The sequence below is a fragment of the Tursiops truncatus genome, chromosome 2 (assembly GCF_011762595.2).
Source record: "Tursiops truncatus isolate mTurTru1 chromosome 2, mTurTru1.mat.Y, whole genome shotgun sequence".
In the NCBI taxonomy this organism is placed as follows: Eukaryota; Metazoa; Chordata; class Mammalia; order Artiodactyla; family Delphinidae; genus Tursiops; species Tursiops truncatus.
In genome coordinates, this window is record NC_047035.1 from 77,854,438 (window position 1) to 77,874,609 (window position 20,172).

Consider the following 20,172-nt stretch of genomic DNA (forward strand, 5'->3'; position numbering starts at 1 on the left):
CTACCACACCCTCACCCACCTTTGGCAGGACTTCACACAAACGAGAAATAAACTTCTATTGTGTTAAGCCACTATTATTTTTTATCTGTCATAACGGCAAGTATTTCCTTCACTGGTATACTTCCATTCCACATGACTCACTCTGTTTTCTCTTGGGTGGGCTCTTTAGAAATGATTCTGGCTTCTTGGCAAAAGTCCATTATATAAGAACAATAATTTTTAGACAGTACTTGATGTTGTGTGTTGTAGTGGTAACAGGGTAAGCTTGGAGTCAGAAAGCTAGACCCAAGCTCAGGGTTCAAATCCTAACTCATGAGTGATAGATGGGTTTAGTTTCTTGGGAAAGTTAACTTAGTCTAAGTCCATTTATTCATCTATGAGATGGGAATAATCAAATCCTTACCTGATAGGGTAGCTATGAGGAAGAGAGATGATCATATATAGAGCATCTGGCACATAATAGGTTTCCTCCATGTTTTAGTTCCCTCCTCACCATCTTTCTTTAAATGACAGTTCATATTATCAATGCTCTTTGAAATAAAGCATGTCTTCCATTCAAACCCAAGAAAGGTTGTCTCTCTTGGCTGCTGCTTTTACCTAAGCCCTATCATTAATAGACACAATACTCTGAAAATAAGCCATTTTTTTTTCTGTCTCTAATGTGTTTTAGACAACAGCTTTAAAAAGGGGGGCTGGGGGGCTTCCCTGGTGGCGCAGTGGTTGAGAGTCCACCTGTCGATGCGGGGGACGCGGGTTCGTGCCCTGGTCCGGGAAGATCCCACATGCCGCGGAGCGGCTGGGCCCGTGAGCCATGGCCGCTGAGCCTGTGCGTCCAGAGCCTGTGCTCCGCAGCGGGAGAGGCCTCAACAGTGAGAGGCCCGCGTACCGCAAAAAAAAAAAAAAGGGGGGGGCGCTGGGGAGGGATGTGAATTTTGTGCAGGACTAGAATGAAAGAGACTTCCTTTCAAAGGGATAAGGAGGCATCAAAGTCAGTACTAAAGGGGGTCTAATACAATCAGTCAGGTAGTCTGGTCTCTTGAGACTGCTCTGACACCTTCCAGCAGCTTTAAGCATCCAGTCTCTCAGCCCTTAACAGCATGAAGCTCCTGAGGAAGGCAGTAGCATTTGGAACAAATCCCTAGTGTGGCTCTGACGTGGCTCCCCCCTTCTCACTGAACTATTTATCTAACTTCATCTAGAGCAATTAACATGGAGGAAAGGGATAGCAAAGCAAGAGAGGTCAGGCAGTCTGCATATGGCAGCGTGTGTTAGCTTAATGAAAAGACAGGGAAGGAAATGGCAGGTAATCTCAGACAAGAAAGGTCCTGGGAGCTGGGTCCTTTTATCCAACTCTATCAAATCGCCCTGACTGCTCCATCTCGGAGCTCCTAAGTGCTCCTAATTATTGCTTGATCACATAGATCTATATATTGCTTTTCTTTCAGGATAAGCTAGGACTACACTGAATTTTTTTTTAAGGCACTGACTATGTCTTCATTTTACAGATGAAGAAACTGAGGTCCAGGGAAGTAAACTGACATACTATGATTAAGACAAAAACTCAGACCTCTTGGCTCAACCTCTGGTTCTCTTTCCATTCTCCAACAACAGTTCTCAAAACTTTGGTATGCTCCAGAATCACATGAAAGGCAGGTTAGAATATGAATTTCTGGGTCCTATCCCCGGAGCTTTTGATCTAATATGTCTGGAGTAGGGCCTGAAAATCTGCATTTCCAGTAAGTTTCAGGTAATGCTGATATTGCTGGGACTATATATTAAGAACCACTGTATCATATGATATGGAATCAATTTAACCAAATCCCCATGGAGCCTGAACTGGCCTTTCTTCCTTCCCATCCAAAGTCCCACAAGCAAGTAAAAGGTGGCTGATTCAGATTTTCCTGTGGTCCTGGGTCAGCGTCCCTGCACTAGCTTGGCCACATCCAAATACTCTGGTTGTTCCATCCCAGGATGAAGCCTCTGTCCCGCATGGAAAACAGAGATCTCGCCCTAAATGAAAAGAGGAATATCTTTCAGAGAGAGCCTGTATTGTGTTTTAGAAAAGCTGAGGGGCCAATACTGACAGAATTTTCAGAGCAAGACATCATGACATGGTGGTTGCATGCACAGTCCTGAATCAGGTAGATCCGGGTTTGAGCCTTGGCTCAACTACTTGCTACATGGATAACCTTGGTGAAGTTACTTTCTAAGTTTCCTTATATGTAAAGTAGGGATAATAAATACTACCTAGTATTATTATTAGGTTGTGGGGGAAAGACCACTCTGTTGCTGGAAGCGAGTACAAGCCCAAGGAAAGAGATTCATTTCTTACTAGCGGCAAAGTTATTTATAATCAGGATGACATTTAATGAGTTCTTACTCTGTGCTGGGTGCTGTACCAAGTGTTTAACATGGATAATTTCATATAATTCCCCAATAACCCCCATTTTGCAGATAAGGAAACTGAGGTGCAAGTGGTTCACTAACTTGTTCGAGGTCACATATCTTGACCTTGGGTTTGAATTCCAGTAGTCGTCAGTCTAGAGCCACTACTCTGAACCACCAAGGTAAGCCGCTCAAAGCCCAGCATAAGTGTAGCACACTCACCATTCATTCTCTTTGGAATTGGGTGGTAGGAAAGTGGGAGCGATACATGAGGAGCAAGGAAAGTTTCAACCTTCTCCCTTAACCAACTTCTTGCCTTCCAGGGCCCCCCCTCTCTCATGCCGCCTCCCAGCCCCCAAAGAAATATTTCAGGATAGATGTTCACTGGTTACAACATAGTTGAGATATCGATTGTCAAGAGAAGGTAAGGAAAACAAATGAGCATGGATCATCCACATACTGAAAAATTCCAAAGACACTAAAAGTGGGCAGCGATTGTATCGTAGAAGAGGCAAAAAAAGAGAAAATCCCTCTCCCTTTTTATTAAAATTGGAGCCAGTGCAGAAAAGAGCATCAACTCCCAAAGAGGGAGAGAGACAGAAGATAAAGCCTTGGCTAGGGGAGTCCTCTGTGGGTGTATCGGAACACCAGAACTCACCAAGAGTTCTAGAATCAACTTCCCTTTCCAACCCACATACAGATACACAGGGGCTCATCGGAATAGAAATACTATTTCTCTGAACGTGTGCAGCCAATGTTAGAATTTTAAATTTCCTCCCAAAGGCTCTACCTTTCATGAGAACCCAAGGGCATGCCCACTACCTGTTTTTCCAACTGGACAGGGATTTGGAGGGTCTGGGTAGCCCTGATCTTCACTGAAGTCCTTGGGAATGTTGTCACCGGTCAACTCTGCCACAATGTTTGGGATGTTGCCAAAGGGACCCAAGTGCTGAAGACCTTCATGAGCTCCACCTGCCAGGGAATCAGAAGTAGTTCATGTCAGTGCAATGACATTCATTTCAACTAATATTTATCGGGCATACCATACAGACAAAGCACTGTGCCCTAGGCTGTGGAGAGAAAAAAGGAAATCCAACAGTTCCTACCCTCTAGGGGGTTAAAATTTTAGTTGTGGAAACAGACACATACTGCACATATATCATTTCCACACAGGGCACACTGTATATGTGCTATAATAGACAAGTTAAAATATAGCATTGGGAGCAGAGTAAAGGGAGTGTTTCATCTGGCTGATAGGACGGGGAGGGCTTCTTGAACGAGTTGGAGCTTGAGTGGCACTGACACAGATGGGCTGGGGTTTGGAAGCTGGGCATGGAGCTCAGGGAAGAGAAGAGGATGCGACTGGCATCCAGGTAAAAGAACAGGATGAATGACAACCAATGACCACAAAAAAGGGAGATGAAGGAAAAGGTCTTTGTCCTCCTGCCATTCTAGATCAACCACTTAAAACTGGGTGCATTTGCTTCAATTTTCTTCTCTGCACATCTTTTTATATCTAAGTGTTTATTGGTTTTCCACTTACTATTAAAGCATGTGGCTGCATGGTCTCTATGCCCTCGATTATAAATGAATATGTAGTCTTCTATCCAGTGGCTCTACTCTACCACAACATTTTAATCATTCCCACTTTGTGGGATGTTTAGTGTTTCCCAATTTACTCTTGGGCATTTAATTTTTTCTATATTTTGGATTCGTTTTCCTCAGGAGAGACTCCCAGAAGTCAAATTACTGGGTCAAAGGCTATAAATACTTTATGGCTCTTTATATTGCCAAACTGTTTTCCAAAAAGGAGGTATCAATTAATAAAATATCATCAACAAAATCTGAGAATACCATTTTTATAACATCTTAACCAGCATTGGGTTCTACAAAAATAAATTTTTATGTTGTCTTTGCTAATTTAAAATCTTTTAGAAAAATTACTGCTTTATTTTGAATGTCTTTGATTACTAGCTCAAATATTTTTCCATGTGTTTATTTACTAGCTTTAATTTCTTTTCTGTGAGTTGTCTGTTTATGCTCTTGGAATTTTAGTGTTTCTCTTATCAATTTGCATGAACATTTTACATAATAAAGATATCAGGCCTTTGGCCATTACATTTCCTGCAAACACTTCCCCATGTTGTCTGACTGAATTCTGGTTATTAAATTTGTAATATCGATAGTTTGCTAACATAAGTTTTTAATATTTATTCACTCAGACTTGTTGTTATCCTTTGTGACTTCTCCTCACCTTCTAAACTTACAAAACCATTGCCACTTCAAAAGTACTATCAACATTTAGATATTTCTTTCAGTTTTTCTATTTTTAAAATTAACTCTTTGGTACAGCCACTATGAAAACAGGGTGGAGGTTCCTCAAAAAATGAAAAATAGAACTATCATATGATCCAACAATTCCACTCCTGGGTATTTATCCAAAGAAACTGAAAACACTAATTCAAAAATATATATGCAGCTCAATATTCATTGCAGCTTTATTTACAACAGCCAAGATATGAAAGCAACCTAAGTGTCCATCAACAGATGAATGGATAAAGAAGATATATATATCTTTATGTATATATATATACATATATATACATAAAGAATATATCTATCTATCTATATCTATCTATCTATCTATTGAGAGAGTCAGTGGAATATTACTCAACCATAAAAAAGAACGAAATCTTGCCACTTATGACAACATGGATGGACCTGGGGGTATTAAGTTAAGTGAAATACTGTATGTTTTCACTTATATATGGCATCTAAAAAACAAAACAAATGAACAAATATAACAAAACAGAAACAGATTTGCAGATACAGAGAACAAACTAGTAGTTGCCAGAAAGGAATGGGGGTGGCAGGGGGTTGGGTGAAATAAATGAAGGGGATTAAGAGGCACAAGCTTGAGGTTATAAAATAAAAAAGTCACAGCGATGTAACAGGCAGCATAGGGAATATACTCAATGATATTATAATAAATTTGTACATTGCATAATCTATAAAAATATTGAACCACTGGGACTCCCCTGGAGGTCCAGTGGTAAAGAATCTCCCTTCCAATGCAGGGGATGCGGTTTCGATCCCTAGTCGGGGAACTAAGATCCCATATGCCTCAGGGCAACTAAGCCCATGTGCAAACAACAGAACCCATGTGTTCTGGAGCCCATGCCACAACTAGAGAGAAACTCAAGCAGACTGCATGCTGTAATGAAAAAGATCATACATGCCTCAACAAAATTTCCGTGTGCCGCAACTAAGACCCAACGCAGCCAAAAAAAAAAAAGGAAAATAAATAAATATTTTTAAAAAACATCGAATCACTACGCTGTGCACCTGGAACTAATATAATATTGCAAGTCAACTATACTTCAAAAAAAAGAAAAGAAAGAATTAACTCTGTAATCTATACGCTATGTGTTTTAGTGCATGTAAAATAATTAACCATTTTCCCATTTGTTAAGTGATTCTGTTCTTCCCCACATATTTCATTCCTTCAGCAAATATTTAGGTGCCCCATAGATGCCAAAACCTGCTCTGAATACCAAGGCACAGCAGTGAATAAGAGCAACTTATGTTGTGTAACTTGCTTTACTTAAATATAATGCATATCAACTTCCGGACTCTCCTCTTGTAGCCTTAATATCCTATAAGGTTCAGGAACCTTACTTTTCCAACCCTAGAGCAGCCATTTCAGGAATGAATTCCTATTTATTAACCATATTGTGACACAGCTTCCTTGATGCACAATCACCCTGTACATAGACCTATACACAAAGGGCCAAATCAAAAGGTTCTTGTTTGATGTGCATGAAATTAGAACAAAATCAGGCTAAGGTAACCATACTTCCACCTTCATGAGAAGAATGGTCTTGCCAATAGTTTATATTACCTAAGTCTAGCTGGGTGAGGCTCTATTTTCCCCTGGATGAGCTGAGCCAAGGTGTGCCCTCTGACACTTGCTTTATATTTTTCTCTTTTTTGGTTGAACTAGCTCCCCTTTGGATCAACACAGTTTTTCTTTGGAAATATTAATATATTCAGTAGGATCATGGCTAGCTCTTAGTGTCCTGGGAATCATATGGTCTCTTTGAAGTGACATTGCATCTTTTTGTCTTAATTTATTATGTTTGATTAACATTTATTCTTTTTTGTTTGTTTCTTCGTTTTTTTGACCTCACAGCGTGGCACGTGGGATCTTAGCTCCCCAACCAGGTATCAAACCTGCGTCCCCTGCAGTGGAAGTGCGGAGTCTTAACCACTGGATCATCGAGGAAGTCCAGATTAACATTTATTCTTAAAAGGATAATTGTATCTCCTTTAATTCCAAATTCCTCTATCTTCCAAATATAGACACTGTAAAGTAACTGGGTTGTTTTGTGAGCAAGCCTGCAAAATTTCTACATTTAAAGAAAAAGATATTATTTTTATAAATTTTCCTTGTGAGTATTTAAGATGTATTTTTATATAATCCATAAACATCTAAATACAGCCAAGGGCTTCCCTGGTGGCGCAGTAGTTAAGAATCTGCCTGCCAATGCAGGGTACATGGGTTCAAGCCCTGGTCTGGGAAGATCCCACATGCCACGGAGCAACTAAATCCATGCGCCACAACTACTGAGCCTGCGAGCCACAACTACTGAAGCTCACGCACCTAGAGCCTTGCTCTGCAAGAGAGAAGCCACCGCAATGAGAAGCCTGCGCACCGCAACAAAGAGTAGCCCTCACTAGCTGCAACTACAGAAAGCCTGCGCACAGCAACGAAGACCCAACACAGCCAAAAATAAATATATAAAGTAAATATGTTAAAAAATATATAGCCAATTATTCAACATTCTTAATCATATTCTTTTATATCCTTATTCATATTTTATCTCTTTATCATAATCTGATGGCTATGTGTTAAAATCTATTACTACCAATAAGTGTCTGTCAGTATCTTTTATTTCTCACCATTTTTACTTTAGCATTTTGATGCTATGCTAATTGGCATGTCCAAGAGTATAAATTCTTCATTTTAATTGTGTTATTAATTGGCAAAGTAAAAAATTAATGGACAAATCATATCTTTTTTTAAAACATCTTTATTGGAGTATAATTGGTATACAATGGTGTGTTAGTTTCTGCTTTATAACAAAGTGAATCAGCTCTACATATATCTCCATATCCCCTCCCTCTTGGGTCTCCCTCCCACCCTCCCTATCCTACCCCTCTAGGTGGTCACAAAGCACCGAGCTGATCTCCCTGTGCTATGTGGCTGCTTCCCACTAGCTATCTATTTTACATTTGGTAGTGTATATATGTCCCTGCCACTCTCTCACTTCATCCCAGCTTACCCTCCCCCCTCCCTGTGTCCTCGAGTCCATTCTCTGCATCCGTGTCTTTATTCCTGTCCTGCCCCTAGGTTCTTCATAACCATTTAATTATTTATATTTATATTCCATATATATGTGTTAGCATACGGTATTTGTTTTTCTCTTTCTGACTTACTTCACTCTGTATGACAGTCTCTAGGTCCATCCCCCTCACTACAAATAACTCAATTTCATTTCTTTTTATGGCTGAGTACAATTCCAATGTATATATTTGCCACATCTTCTTTATCCATTCATCTGTCGATGGACACTTAGGTTTCTTCCATGTCCTGGCTATTGTAAATAGAGCTACAATGAACATTGTGGTATATGACTCTTCTTGAATTATGGTTTTCTCAGGGTTTATGCCCAGTAGTGGGATTTATGGGTTGTATGGTAGTTCTATTTTTAGTTTCTTAAGGAACCTCCATACTGTTCTCCATAGTGGCTGTATTAATTTACATTCCCACCAACAGTGCAAGAGGGTTCCCTTTTCTCCACACCCTCTCCAGCATTTATTGTTTGTAGATTTTTTGATGACGGCCATTCTGACTGGTGTGAGGTGATACCTCATTGTAGTTTTGATTTGCATTTCTCTAATGACTAGTGATGTTGAGCATCCTTTCATGTGTTTGTTGGCAATCTGTATATCTTCTTTGGAGAAGTGTCTATTTAGGTCTTCTGCCCATTTCTGGATTGGGTTGTTTGCTTTTTTGTTGTTGAGCTGCATGAGCTGCTTGTAAATTTTAGAGATTAATCCTTTGTCAGTTGCTTCATTTGCAAATAATTTCTCCCATTCTGAGGGTTGTCTTTTGGTCTTGTTTATGGTTTCCTTTGCTGTGCAAAAGCTTTTAAGTTTCATTAGGTCCCATTTGTTTATTTTTGTTTTTATTTCCATTTCTCTAGGAGGTGGGTCAAAAAGGATCTTGCTGTGATTTATGTCATAGTGTTCTGCCTATGTTTTGCTCTAAGAATTTTATAGTGTGTGGCCTTACATTTAGGTCTTTAATCCATTTTGAGTTTATTTTTGTGTATGGTGTTAGGGAGTGTTCTAATTTCATTCTTTTACATGTAGCTGTCCAGTTTTCCCAGCACCACTTACTGAAGAGGCTGTCTTTTCTGCATTTATATTCTTGTCTCCTTTATCAAAACTAAGGTGACCATATGTGCGTGGGTTTACCTCTGGGCTTTCTATCCTGTTCCATTGATCTATATTTCTGTTTTTGTGCCAGTACCATACTGTCCTGATTACTGTAGCTTTGTAGTATAGTCTGAAGTCTGGGAGCCTGATTCCTCCAGCTCTGTGACAAATCATATCTTGATACATATTTCTTCTATTAGCTTTGCCACTCTCATTCTGTTGTTTTGTCTGGTGAATCTTTGATCATTCTTTTATTTTTAACCTTTCTTTATCTCTCTGATGACTTTTCCAATTCACACTGAGGTGCCTGCCTTCAGAGACATTCTAGAAATTCACATTTATTAACTCACATTAACCCAAGACCTGCAAAACGTTAGAGAGACAGATCAGTACACTTGGTATTGATATATTCGAAGTTCTGTACAATCTTGGCATTAGAGCCACCACTGTGCTTGCTATAGGGCATGCCTTCTGGTGTGTCAATACATGTCTCAACTTTTGAAAGCACCCTAGCCTTAAGTGCCAGGAAATATCCAACTTGGCTTCAGAAAGAGTGCATGTCTTAATGCTCCATTAGTAATTAATGAAAGAAGCAAACACAGTTTCCTTTATGGAAGACCTGCCAAGGCTCTGTTTACCTCTGTGTACCAGTGCCATTAGAATGAATGGTACTCTTGTTAGGAAGCAACAGATGTTTAGCACCAGGCAGATACATTATAACACAGGCTCTTTTAAAACTATATTTAATGACATCAAATCAAGAAATACTGAGGAACTATGGGAGATAGATGGAAGTAAAAAAAAAATGCTATCCTTTGCTCTCCAAGAGCTTGAATTTTATAGACAAGTAACCACATATAGAAAATAATTAGAAAAAGATATAATTGAGTATACAATCAAATGCTAGTTATCTGGTTCAGTATAATGTTTAGATTATGCTGATCTATTGCACCTGAAACCAAGTCAACCAAACTGTTAGGATGCCATGGATGCTATTTCGTCCATTTGTCTCATACTCAACCAAACATATTTTTAAATCATTATTCAGTCAGCTTAAAAAAATATGTACTGAGTACATACTACACATCAAGACGTGGACTAGAGGGTCAGTGATGAACCAGGTAAATATGGGCCCTGCTCTCACAGAGCTTACAGTCTGTAAGAGATACATAATGAAACACATATTTAATGATACAGATGAACTTATTTACAGAACAGAAATAGACTCACAGACATAGAAAACAAACTTATAGTTACCAAAGGGGAAAGGGTTAAAAGGGGGAGGGATAAATTAGGAGTTTGGGATTAACATATACACACTAATATATATAAAATAGGCTACTCTATAGCACAGGAAACTATACTCGATATTTCGTAATAACCTATAATGGAAAAGAATCTGAAAAAGAATGTAGCTGAAAGAATATATCTGAAAAGAATCTGAAAAAGAATATATATATATTATATATATATAGGTGCATAACTGAGTCACTTTGCTATACACTTGAAATTAACACAACATTGTAAATTAACTATAACTCAATAAAAAAAGAAGCGCAGATTTAAGATGCAGAGTTGTGATGCACTTATAGTGTAACTGGGATACAGTGAGATGTCACAGGTGTGTAGAGAAGAAACATCTAACCCAGATCTAAGATGTGGAGGATTGCCTGCAAGAAGAACGTGCCAATGATTATGTGCAGTGCTGTAGAAGACACAAACATAAAAGACACGATTCCTGCTCTCTACTTGGTTCTTCATTCTAGTTGGTTGTTTAACACCAACACAATAAGCCAGTGGTACGTGATAAGATACATTCCCTGATATAATTCATTATGGCATAGACTATAAATGATGTAGACATTCAGGAAATAGGGAACCTTCCAGGAAAACTTCCATGGAAGAGGTGACACTTAAGTTGAATCATGAAAGACAGGATCCATCCTTACAGGTGGCAACGAAAAAACCACACGCGAGGGCACAGAGGTAGGTGTGAGCATGGGATATTTGAGCACCAGCGATGAGCACTGCTGGGGAAGGGAGAAGCTGGATGGGAGAGGAGAAGGCCAATGCCAAGCCGAAAAGTATGAATTGATATAACAAATAGCAACCAAAGCTTTCTGGGCAGGAGAGTGATATAATAATTGGATGTTGTATAGAACATTAATTTATCAACAGTTTAAAGCTCCCTTTCCTACTTCGGGGTGCACATCAGTATCACTTGTGGAGTTTTTCAAAATTCCAATGCCCTCTACTCCAGATCCACTGCACCCTGAAGACCACTGTACATAGGTAAATTGGAAGGAAGTTAAGAAGACCTAATAAAAGGCTATTGCTAACAACTCAGGGGAGAAGCGATAAGGATTGGGGTTGGGGTGGCCACAGCATGAGTAGAAATAAGAGAAATTTCAAACAGTGCACAAGGGAGAGATGAGTCAAGAGTCCATGAGGTTTCCAAAGTCTAGAGCCCCCTTGATTTGGGAAAATAATGCCATTGGCAAAGACAGGATCTTTCATTACAGCTTTTAAATTATTTCAGGCAATTAATTATTTCTATCCTGTGATGATACTTTGTTTGTTTCCGTCACACCCACATGTTTCTAGAATAGACAGAAAATATTTAATTCTTGCCAAATAAGTTATAAGCCCTTTTGCTTATATAAACCTTGCTTTATACAATAAAACTGGGACCACCCAGCTGTTTATTTTCAAATTCTAGATATCAAATCATTGGTAGGTTTTCTCTGCATTGTTGTGGCAATAAAATGCCAGTCAGTTGTGATGTTCAGAGGCAAGGGAGAGCAGGGAAGGGGAAGAAGGGAAAGGGACCTGGGTTGGTCTGACCTAGGCCAAGGCCCTTAAATCTCCTTCTTGGCCTGCACTGGAGCCCTCCATAAAAATCTGCCAAGGCTGTTTCCACATCTTGGGGAATTTCTCCAACATCTCTCAGCTCTTTCCCGCACTCCCATCCCTGCTTTGTGATGGGATACTCCCTCCTCTGCGTGTCCTTTTAGTTTGGCAATTCTAATGGGTGGTTGATCTTGTTGGTTTCAGACAGCTATCTGATCAGCCTCAGCTCCATGCTTTGCCACCTGTAGCCTTGGCTGGTCTCAACATGGCAGCTCCCAGCAAGACTCCAGAGGACCACCAGCCGGGAGCCAGCACTACCAATAATCACTTATCCAGAAAAAGGCACTCACTCTTCTAGTTAATTAAAAACTCCATTCAGTTTCAAATCCATTTTCCTGCCTTAGTGATTCTGAAGATCAGTTGTCATTATCTAGTAAATGAAAATATGAAAACTGAATACTACTTACTGACCCCTAAAATTTTACCCGGCTCTGGACAGTCATGGGTTTTTTTTTGTTATAACAGTTGAATTTTTTAGCTGTTTAGTTATGCAGTAAATCTTCTGTATCGCACCTTATCTTGATGTCATCTAACTCTCCTAAATGAGTGCATAAAAAACAAAATCTGAATAAGAACCTGCTGTATAAAAAAATAAATAAAATTCAAAACAAAAACAATAAAATCTGAGCGAACTGGGGTTTCCAATTATAGTAACGTCTCACTTATCTCTTTACTGGAGAATGTGGTTTTCCACATAGTATCCAGATAACTGAAACATCCCCATTAACATGAATATTCATGTATTTAACCACTTTAAGGGAAAATTTTCACCATGAATTTTAGGTAAATACTCTACACAGCAGCTTTGAAATATGGCTTTACCTCTTCTTGATAACTTGGGCCTAGTATTGGGAATATCCGTGACTGTGTAGTTTTGTAGCAGTGTGTTCTCAGAGCATTAAAATACATACAGCAATACAACTGTATTAAGCGGTCCCAGCTGCTAGGGCTTTTAAAGTTCTTTGTCTCCTCCCTCTTTGTAAGCTATTAATCCCAGTCATCCCCAGTGCTTTTCATAATAAAGCTCAGTGCATAAATAAATAAACGGAGTGGGTCAAGGCCCTGTAAGTCCTGTCTTCAAATTTGCTTCACCACACACATATGCATCACACGAGGATCTCGTCAAAATGCAGAGTCTGATCAAAAGATGGGGTGGACCTGCCTCTGCATTTCTTACGAGCCCCCAGGTGATGCCGATGCTATTGCTCCATTAACCACACCTTCAGCCGCGAGGGCTCGAAAACCAGAGAGCCAGACTTATTCGAATTATATGCAAAATAAGAGTCAGCACTGAGAGAGACCTTGGAGTGACCACTTTGGTTCATGGAGTTTGTGACATTCAGCACGGCTGCTGAGAGGCTTTTTAAAAGTCACTTGAGGTTTCAGATAAGGGAGCTCTAGCTACAGCTGAAGTCCCTTTATTTAAGGTTGTATTTTAATTATAGAGGCACTCGCACACATTTCACAAGAAAAGGAGCCCACTGCACCCTTTCCCATTCTAATTAATTCTGTGGGCACTGGAAGTAAAGACCTGCTCATGAAGCACGAAGGTTATGTTCTCAGGGAATAAGCGACGTCCTCCGCGGAGCCCATTGCTTCGCGCCACGATGCAAGAGCCCGGGGCTGAGGGGGCTAGTTTTGGTAGAAGTCAAGGTTGGTCAGAAAAGAAAAAAATGAACAGGGGCTGCACCACTCCCCCGCCTTTTTGTAACGCTCTGATTTCAACACTTTCAAAGTACTTTCATCTCCTTATTAAAACCATTTTCGTGAGGTCAGTGGGACGAGAGTTACTACTCGTAACTGTGAGAAAGGGAGTCCTAGGAGATCGTTACTTGCCTAAAGCCGCTCAGCGAGTCAGTGCTTTTGGGAGCCTGGGATCCCAGCGCTGTTTCCAGGCACCAGGAGAGCCCTCCCAGGGCCTCCTGCCGTCCATCATCCACAGATCAGCTCGTGCTCCCGAGCAATAGTTGGTAGCACGGCCTATCCGCATGAAAGGGGCCTCTCTCGTATTTTCTAGCTCACTCCGAGGCTCCAGAGTGTCAGCGACCAGGGCGGGGGTCGACGGCCCCCCTCGAGCCAGGCACCAGCGGGGTGACTCTAAGACAGGGCTGCAGCCGCGGGCCTCCCCACCGTGGGTCCCGCGTGTCTGAGCGCCAGCCTCACGCCAGAAGGCTGAGAGTGGCCAGGCACAGCCCCTGCCCTGCAGACTCGGCTTCACAGTCCGGCAACACCCTGCCAAGCTCGCAGCCAGGAGTCTCACCCGCAGCCCCGCGCTGGGGCCGCTGGGGGGACCGTGCGACGGGGCAGCCTGGTGCCAGGGAGCCGGTCACCTTCCTCCTAAAGAAGGAGTTCCGTGAGGAGAGTTTGGCAGGCAGCGGGCACACTCGCCTGAATACCAGCCATTCGGCTGAAGGGAACGGATCCAGCAGTTTTCACTTATGTTACCACAAACAGCAGATGCTAAAAATACACTGCGGTCTGGGCCTTCATTCCAACCGCGTGTCTCCATACATCATTCATAAAGCGATGTCCAGCTTTCCTTTTGTTCACGGTCTGGGAGACTGAAGCAGCCAGAGAGGTGATCCCAACTAATGCTGCCCTCTTTTGGTTTGTCCCTTTGAAGGGGCAAAGGAGGGGGCAGCTGAGAAAGGGGAAAGAAAGCCGAAAGACAGCAAAGGCCCCCGGCGGGGGCTGAGGAGGAAAGAAAAGTGAAGCAGGCAGGGCCCCTCATATTGGTTTCCGAGGCCACAGGGCAGGTGTGGGTGCTGTGATCAGGCAGCCCCGGCTAGACATGAGGGGACAGAGGGGGCTTAAGGAGGAAGGGCTGGCTGGCCCCAAAAGCTTGCGGGTTTTTTCCCACAACCTATAAACACACTTTTACAAAAAGTGCCGTCACTTCTCAGCTTGGAGGACAACAAGCGGGCCTTGGGGATGTGGCGGGTTCAGTTTCAGACCACCACAATCAAGCAAATATCACAATAAAGCCAGTCCCACAAATGTGTGGGTTTCCCAGCGCATATAAAAGTTATGTTCCCACTATACTGTAGTCTGTTAGGTGTGCAATAGCATCATGCCTAAAACAAAATGCACATACCTTCATTAAAAAATACCGTCTTGGGTTTCCCTGGTGGCGCAGTGATTGAGAGTCCGCCTGCCGATGCAGGGGACACGGGTTCGTGCCCCGGTCCGGGAAGATCCCACATGCCGCGGAGCGGCTGGGCCCGTGAGCCGTGGCCGCTGAGCCTTTGCGTCCGGAGCCTGTGCTCCGCAACGGGAGAGGCCGCAACAGTGAGAGGCCCGCGTACCGCAAAAAACAAAACAAACAAACAAAAAAACGTCTAGCTAAAAAGTGCTAACCATCCTCCGAGCCTTCAGCAAGGCGTAGTAGTAACATCAAAGATCACTGATCACAGATCACCATAACAAATACAATAACAATGAAAAAGTTTGATTTATTGAGAGAATTACCAAAATGTGACACAGACACAAAGTGAGCAAATGCTGTTGGGAAAATGGCACCGATAGACTTGCTTATCACAGGGTTGCCACAGACCTTCAATTTGTCAAAAACGCAACATCTGTGCAGTGCAATAAAATGAGATATGACTGTAACCTGTCACCTCCCGTACAGCCATGGGTTTCTCCTTAGCGCAGCGTTCAGGCAAGTTTCAGGCAAGCACACGACTGTCTGCACTGGAGCAAAGACAGAAGCAAGGAGAAAGGGCTGGAAAGAGACAAACAACTTAGCCCTTATTAACGGGGGAAAAATACCTGAAAGAAATGGCCCACTTAATGGGTGAGATTTTTAAATTTTTGATGTCTGACATTTGTTTCTTCTTCCTTCAAGCCCAATAATTTAAGTGGGATAAAAGGAAGAAATGAAAACAATTAAGAGTAGTTTCTGCAGATTCACAGACATAGAGAACAGACTTGTGGTTGCCAAGGAGGAGGTGGGGTGGGGGAGGGAAGAACTGGGAGTTTGGGGTTAGCAGATGCAAACTATTATACATAGGATGGATAAACAACAAGGTCCTACTGTATAGCACAGGGAACTATATTCAATATCCAATGATAAACCATAATGGAAAAGAATAGGAAAAAGAATATATATGTATATGTATAACTGAATCACTTTGCTGTATAGAGGAAATTAACACAACATAGTAAATCAGCTATACTTCAATAAAATTTTCTTTTAAAAGTAGCTTTCTGTACATGTCCATTCTCAAAACTAACTGTGCATTAAGGCCTTTTTTGCTTTGATTCCTGGTGAGAAATGAGTCCTAAAATTCAAACATAGTTATGAAAAGCAACTAATTTTCATTTACTAAGACCCACAGACAAGAGAGCACCTTTTATATAAAGAACCTTTATAGCCTCCCTTTTTTTCGGGCCCTGGGTTCAAATCCACATGCTCTCGCACATCTGATGACATCCCAAACCCTTTTTCACTTGGGCATAATTTGCTAATTGCATAGCTAAGTGCCTGAAATGTAGTAAGAACTCAATAAATGTTAACTGCTTTCATTATCCAATCCATGTTTCCTAACAGCACAATTAACAGAGGCCAAATTCACTATCCTACTTATTTTTCATTCTGATGCCCACAGTTCTGTATTTGGGGCAGTGAGAAACAGGGGCTCAAAAACAGTTGAACTTTTTTACTTACAGCAGCGCCTCCTCATCCACTAAAAACTAAAAAATTAATGCTTGAACTCATTCTACTCATTTTTTTCAGGGCAAGCACCCCTCTGCCTCAACCAGGCAGCATAATCTCTTTCTCAAGGCTTTGCCATCTACTTACAGGGGACAAAACACATCCACATAAACACATATAAGTGCCAATTTCATGAAACAGACCATGAGCACAGTGGGGGAAAAGAAACATGTATCCTAGAATGAGAAAATGAGCATCTGATCACGTACAATTAGAGATGGATGTTATGTCCTCAACTCTCCTCCCTAGTAACAGAATGTAGTTTAGGCTGTTTAGAACGGTGAGGACTTATGTTGCAACATTCACATTCTCTAAACTCATGACAAGTGACCCCAAAGCACACAACATTTGGTAATTGAGAAAAACAAAGGAATGATTCTATCTATGCTGAACTGGCTTATTCATCGATTTGCCCCAGGGCAGGGGGCTGGTCCAGGCAGCTTGCTAAAGCTATCTTAACGCTCTGAGTGCGAGCCTGGTCCCTCAACAGGGACTTACCCACGTAGCCTGCATCACTGGCCAATGCACCCCATTTCAGCGGCATCATCCTATACATACCGGACAGATCTGAATTGAGTTGCGCCTGTTGGCAGGGAAGCAAAAATGAAACTCACTGTTGATATTTTGTCTTGAAAGGCATTTGTTTTCATGGCTTTTCTTTCTTCTTTTGCTTCCTCCCTCATCCTAGGATCTAAAAGACTCAGGCTCCTTTGGGACCAAAGGCAACATTATCAGCTTCTACTGGGAGGCACGCAAACAGTGAAGGCAGAAAGTCGGGGTTGAAGTGTACTGCGTTTGTAGCTTTCACATCTCCATATGGTCCCAATTTAGGATCACAAGCAGAGTTGTTTATTTTAGAAAAGCTTTTTAGTTCACTTTTAAGGTATTTTGCTTAGGCATTGCTTGCTTTTCAAAAGGAGAAAATGTGTATTTTTTTCCAAAGTGGTGTTTGTTTTGGCTGTTTACTCATTTGCAAAAGTTCAGATTCTATTCTGTGAATTTAACTCATTTTCCTGCAGCCACAAGCCCCGCCCCTGCCCAACACATACACCCCAAAACTCCAAATTAAAGCAAAATACATTAATTTGAAAATGAGGCATTTTTAGGGTAGCTGTGAATTTTGTGGGTTTTGAAAACATCATTTTAACAGGTAATTTACAGTAGCATTTTCAGTCCCTTCATGTAACTTCATTTGCTGCCTGAAATGAAGTCTCTATTTGGCAATTTGTATGGAGGCCAGGTATGTTTTTGTACTGAGGTTAAAACCCATTTAGGGTCCTTTAAAACCTGTGGGCTATGATTCTTGCTGAAATTATATGACTTAACTGGGAGGCAGTGGAGCTTAAGTTGAGGTATCAACTAATGTTGAAAAAATGGGACTACAGACAAAATTGTGGGGGGATTGGTAGTAGGTGAGGATATTGGTAAAAAAGTCAAACTATGAACTTGGACCCCCTAGCACCTGGTTCCATCCAGGAGTCCTGCTGTCTCCAACTATTCAAAGCCCCCAACCGCATCTTCCTTTCTGAAACTTTACTTACTGATGACATCCTCTGTCCAGAGCCTGGGCGTCATTCCTGACACAAATCCTGGGTGTCATTCCTCTACTAAGAAGTATGAATTAACCCGTGGTACTCTGCTCCTGTATAATATATTTACACCTTAGAGAATTCTTGGGATAATTATTTTAACTTAAAGTCATGACTCCACTAACAGGAGTTCCAGTCCCCCTGGTGTACCAGCTAAAGAGACAAGCAGGCTATGTCAGGTTCTCAGGTCAGGAGGAAGGACAATGGCAGTGACGATCCTGATAGGCAGGCAGAAATAAACGTAAGGAGGACATCAGAGGCCAAACCGGAGCCAAGTAAATGGCTGCAAGGTTCATGATTAGTGATTAAGCATCCAAGGAAATAGCTTCCAACACAAAGGAAAAAGAAGTAGGGCTGCAGAAGTGTAGAAAATAGGGAAAAAATGACTGCGTGAGCCGACAGGTGACGTCAACGACAAGCCATTTGGGATCGTGGAGGTGGTCCCCTGCTCCAGACTTAAAGCTCTTTGATAATTTCTTTCCCACCAGCTTGAGTGTTACAGGGGCAGCAGGTCACTAGGAACACAGAGCTGAGAAGGAGGCGTGAATAAAGGGTAGCAGAGGCCATGGCGGGTCCATTTTGGATGGGATGGAGATGGGAGGTGACAGGGCTTAGCAGTCATGTGCTTGGTGTCAAGAGCCTCCTTTGTGAGGTTCTGTACTGGCCAGAGGAGCAGCAACCTAGCCCAGAAGGTACATGCCCAGGAATGCAATCATTTCCTATGGCAGTACCCTTGTCTGTAGATTAAGACAAAGGGACTCAATTCCGGTCAGGGAAGGCCTCTGGGCCATGACAAAGAACGATCCCACCTGGTCTTACCAATTGGTATCTGCATTATCGATCCCCTGTTTCCCTTTCTCCATCCAAAGCTGCTATAAGTAACTAAGCATCTTATAAAGAGCTAGCATAAACATTTGTTTTGGACAAACAGTGATCTCCTTATAGGACATTCTTTTCTGAGTTTCTAGCAGTTATTACCTTTCTTCTTTCTTTCTTTTTTGTTTTTGAATTGCAGCCTCGGGAGGAGAGGGCAGGTGGTGTGTGTGTAGGAGGGTTGGTGGGCAGGGGTGGGCACCGGGACTAAATCCTCCGCAAACATTTGGTATAGTTTTTCTGGCCTGTAGTTTTCCCATCTCACACACATATTTCCAACTTCTTCCTTTTGTAGCCATGTAATCCCTGCCTGGCGACGTTATTAAGAATAAAACAACATCGTCACACACTGTGGATGGGAATGTACTAGGATACAGCTGCTTCAGGACACAATCTGGCAGCTCTTCAAACGGTTCAACAGAGCTATCATATGACCCAGCAATTCCAGGTCTAGGTATATACCCAAGAGAAATTAAAACATACACCCACCCAAAACTCGTACTCAATGTTCATAGCAACATTATCCATCATAGCCAAAAAGTGGAAATAAACTAAATGTCCATCAATTTTAAAAAGGAATAAGACAACGTCAAAACCAACAAAAAATGCTTAGCTACTTACTGAGTATAAAATAAGTGCCAAGCACCATACCTGGAGCTAGGGGCTCATGGCATGCTGGAGGAGACACAAAGTTGGTTGTCACAAAGCTGTGTGGAAAGTGGAAGCAGCTCCCACAAGGGAGGACAGAAGAAGGGTATACGCCATGCAACACTGAAGTGATAACTCACGCGTTTCTTCTGAACCTTAAAAATGGCAATCTTTCTTACCCACAAATGGTAATGGGAGTGAAGAAAGCAGAATTCAAATTCATTCATAAATCCAGACTTACATTTTAAAATAGCCTTAAAAAATAATTTAAAAGATTTTTAAATGGCTTCAGCCTCCCCACCCACCTTACCAACCAAAATTTTAACTAGAACTACTGATGAGAAACAATTAAATTTCATAGTCTCTCTTTACTTGCAATAGTAGATAGCAGCTCTGTCCTATAGAAATATAATGAAAGCTACATAGGTAATTTAAAATTGTCTAGTAGTCTCATTTCAAAAAAATAAAGAGGAACAGATGAAGTTAAATTTAATAACTAGAAAAATGTATTCCAAACGATGCAAATTGCTATATCAACATGTGATC

General features: G+C 41.5%; 1 protein-coding gene across 3 annotated transcripts in view; it reads right to left on the reverse strand.

Moving 5' to 3' along the window:
* The window catches only part of SCG5 (secretogranin V), a 56,661-nt gene that overhangs the window by 11,540 nt on the left and 24,949 nt on the right, over positions 1 to 20,172 (reverse strand). For all 3 annotated transcript variants that reach the window (XM_073800709.1, XM_073800708.1, XM_019935235.3), the window contains one exon: positions 3,208 to 3,357. In XM_073800709.1, coding sequence (XP_073656810.1) covers positions 3,208 to 3,357 — 150 coding nt within the window. The remainder of the gene's footprint in view (positions 1 to 3,207; positions 3,358 to 20,172) is intronic.